We start from the raw sequence: 3,314 nt of genomic DNA, 5'->3' as shown, positions 1-3,314 counted from the left end.
AAGCTCGTGACAAAATATCAGCACAAATGATAAACAAGTATGGGGATAAAGGACATCCCTGCCGTAGCCCCAATGTGGACTCGAAGAACAGTGAGGGCGTGCCGTTGACCAAGAGAGAAAACTTTGGTCCCCGTACGCACCCTATGACCCATCCAATCCACTGTCTATGAAAACCGTATGCCTCCAGCGCCTGCTCAAGAAAACTCCACCTGACCCTATCATAGGCCCTCTCCATATCCAGCTTGATGGCCATCAAGCTGCGCCGCTTCGGTGCTCTCTGAAGGTCCCACATCATCTCCTGAGCTAACAAAATATTGTGTGAGATATTTCTACCTGCTACAAACGCCCCCTGCTCCTGGCTAATGATGCCTGGCAAAAAGGGCTTCATCCTGCCCACCATTATTCTTGCCACAACCTTATATAAAGTCGTGCACAAACTAATGGGCCTGAAATGACTAGGCTCAACCGCATCCGGACGCTTCGGTATAAGCGTAACGAAAGTGGCCTTCCAGTCCTCAGGCATAGCAGCCCGAGAAAAGAAACACTGGATAGCCTCCACCACACCTCGGCGGACAATCGGGCCCTGGGGCTTTGTTTGCTGCCAGCGCCCAAACTGCCTCCTGCACCTCCTGTGCCAACACCGGTCGGATCAGGGATGCCCTCTCGACATCACCAATACCCGTCTCCACCCTCAAAGGGCAGTAACCATCACTGGCCTCCTCATCCTCCGTCCATCTGGCACGGAAAAAGTCAAATAAGGTCTGTCGGACCGCCTGCTCGCCCTCCACCCGGTGGCCCGACTCATCTCGCAAAGAATGAATCATGCTCCGCTGCCTCCGAATAACCGTCGACCGATGGAAGAAACTGGTATTGCGATCGCCCTCACTCACCCACTGCACACGGGATTTCTGACGCCAGAAGATCTCATGCTGCCATAGCAGGGAGTGGTGAGTCGCTAGCAATCCCCGGAGGTTGGACATATCGTCCTCCGGGAGCACACCCCTCAGGTCTTCTCTCCTCTGCAACTCCGCAATCGAGGACTCTACCCCCTCCAAGCGCCGGAATATGTTGCCCACAACCTCACGATTCCAACGGCGGAGACGCCTCTTAGTCAACTCCAGTCGGCGCGACACCTGCTGCATGGCATCACCACGCACCGGAGTACGCCACGCGTCACGAACTACGTCCCACAACTGGGGGTACGATAGCCAAACCTTCTCAAAGCGAAAGGGGCTATGGTGGGCATGTACCGATGAGGTGGATAGAAGCAAGGGGTAGTGGTCTGAAGCAATCCAGGGCAGATGCCTGACCCGGGAAGTAGGGAACCGGAGGACCCAATCAGGGGATGTAAAGGCCCTATCTAAACGCTCCCAGACTCTAGCGCTACCTGACTGGTTGTTGCACCAGGTAAACTTTTGTCCGGAAAAACCTAGGTCTACCAGGCTGTTCCGCAATATAAAATCGCGAAACTCCCTCCTATCCATCCTATCTGTAAAGGCGGCACCCCCCCACTTCTCATCCTCACCCTGGATACAATTAAAGTCACCAACCACCACTATTGGGACACCCTGAGTGGCAAGGTTGGTGATCTCCTGCCAGAGGACTCTCCGAACCCTGTGATCCGTACTCGGATACACACCACACAGTACCCACGGAGCAGCTCCCGGTTCTGATACTATCATGACTACCTGTTGGGGGGCAATTGTGGAAAACATCAACTGTCGCCACTCCTCGCCTCTAGAGGACCAGAATGCCTCCCGACAGCCTCCGAGAGTCAACTGCGTAGGTCTCCCAATCCCTCTCCAAACGTCGCCTCAAACGTCCAAGTCCCTCTCCGGATAATCGAGTCTCGCATAGGAAACAGATCTCCGGACAGTGGACCTGTACTAATCGCTTAAAGGATGACATGAAAGACGGCTTGGCCGCCCCCTGCAATTCCAAGCTAGAATCATCATGGATCGCAGTCCACATAGTCGGCCTCTGACCCATCCTCCCCTAGGGTCGCAGGGACGGCCACAGGCTCAACGCCCTGGCTGCCCCCCTCCTCCTCCCCCCCGTGCGCAGAGAGAGCAACACTCATGACTGCTGCCCTAACGCGCTGCACAACAGTGGGTATGTCCGTACCCCCTCCCAGCAGTAGTGGCTCGACCTCCGCGGAAGGGGCGGATCGGCCCCCCGCCTCGTGTCCGCCTAAGGCCGCATCCACTTGCTGACCCGAGTCCAAAGGCAGAGGCCCAAACTGGAAGACTGGTATCGTCTCGCCGCCGGCCTGCTGGTCTGGCGCAATCTGGACCCCCACCCCCAAGTCGGACTGAGACTGATCGCCCACCAGAACCTGGGCCTCTGGGCCCGCACTGAGAAACACCCGCGGATCCCCCGTGCCCTGGGCGTGTGGGCCCTGGGCCCATGGGCCGTCCTCAGCCCCCTCAGCCAGGATGGCCTGGCCCATCAGGTCCTGGGCCCGCTCCCCCATCGCTGGGGAAGCCCGCAGGCCCGGGGCTGAGCGGGCACGAGGCGTGCCCGCCGCGACCCCGGCGCCCCGTCCCCTGGGCCCGGGCGCGTTGGGCTGGCACCAAATCAGCCCGCTGGCCCACCGCGGGATGCGCGCGGGCCGGCAGGCCCATCATTCCTGGGCCCCGTTGCAGGCCCTGGCCCGCTGTCGGCCTGGGCCTCTTCTGTGACTGGGCCCGGGCCGCAGCTGATCCGCTAGTCCCCGGATCAGCCCCCGACTGGGCGAGCTCCTGACTCAGCCCCGAGTCAACTCGCAGAGGAGTAACCCCCCGACTCGGTGCCGAGTCTTCTGGCTCGAGCAAGTCGTCCCCAAGCCAGTCGGTCGGGTCGACCTGAAGAAGACCGGGAGGAGGAGCCAAGACTAGCCCATCCCCCTCCGCCGCCGGTGGCGACCGGCGGCGCGCAACCTTGGCTGGCTTTTGCCAGCCCTCCGTGTCCGCCGGGGACACAGGAGCAGTCGGCGCAAGCGACTGGTTCGCCGGAGATGGCGGTCGTCTCGAGGATGACCCAGCCCCAGGATCGGGTCCGGTCATCACCCCCGGCCGCGGCGGCAAATCCCCCCGTGGGATCTTCTGCCGCGTCGCCACCATCCAGGGGCCGTAGACTGGCCCCTGGACCTCCTCCCCGCCACCCGGGGTCGGTGGATCAGCCTTTCCCCCCATCTCCGTTGCCACCGGGGGCGCCTCCCTGTGTGCGTTGGACTCCGTCGGAAAGCGGCACGCTGCTTCCACGTGCCCCATCCGCCCACAGCGGGGACAGATGACCGGGACGTTCTCGAAGACGAAGGGCTGCCACCGCACCTT

At 60.9% G+C, this 3,314-nt stretch overlaps 1 protein-coding gene across 1 annotated transcript; it reads right to left on the bottom strand.

Moving 5' to 3' along the window:
- Positions 1 to 515: 515 nt before the first annotated feature.
- LOC148715541 (uncharacterized) lies at positions 516 to 1,682 on the bottom strand. Its single transcript, XM_088715092.1, has one exon. The coding sequence runs from the start codon at positions 1,680 to 1,682 to the stop codon at positions 516 to 518; it is 1,167 nt and encodes a 388-aa protein (XP_088571218.1).
- Between the last annotated feature and the right edge of the window lie 1,632 nt (positions 1,683 to 3,314).

Source organism: Phoenix dactylifera, chromosome 1 (assembly GCF_051530095.1).
Source record: "Phoenix dactylifera cultivar Ajwa chromosome 1, Ajwa_hap1_PhDact_Kaust_v1.1, whole genome shotgun sequence".
Classification (NCBI taxonomy): Eukaryota; Viridiplantae; Streptophyta; class Magnoliopsida; order Arecales; family Arecaceae; genus Phoenix; species Phoenix dactylifera.
Note: the sequence above shows the minus strand (reverse complement) of the source record. Positions and strands in the feature narration are given on the sequence as shown.

What these genes read in the sequence shown, in the direction of transcription:
- LOC148715541 (XM_088715092.1), bottom strand. Translation starts at nt 1,682, where the DNA reads ATGATAGTATCAGAACCGGGAGCTGCTCCGTGGGTACTGTGTGGTGTG.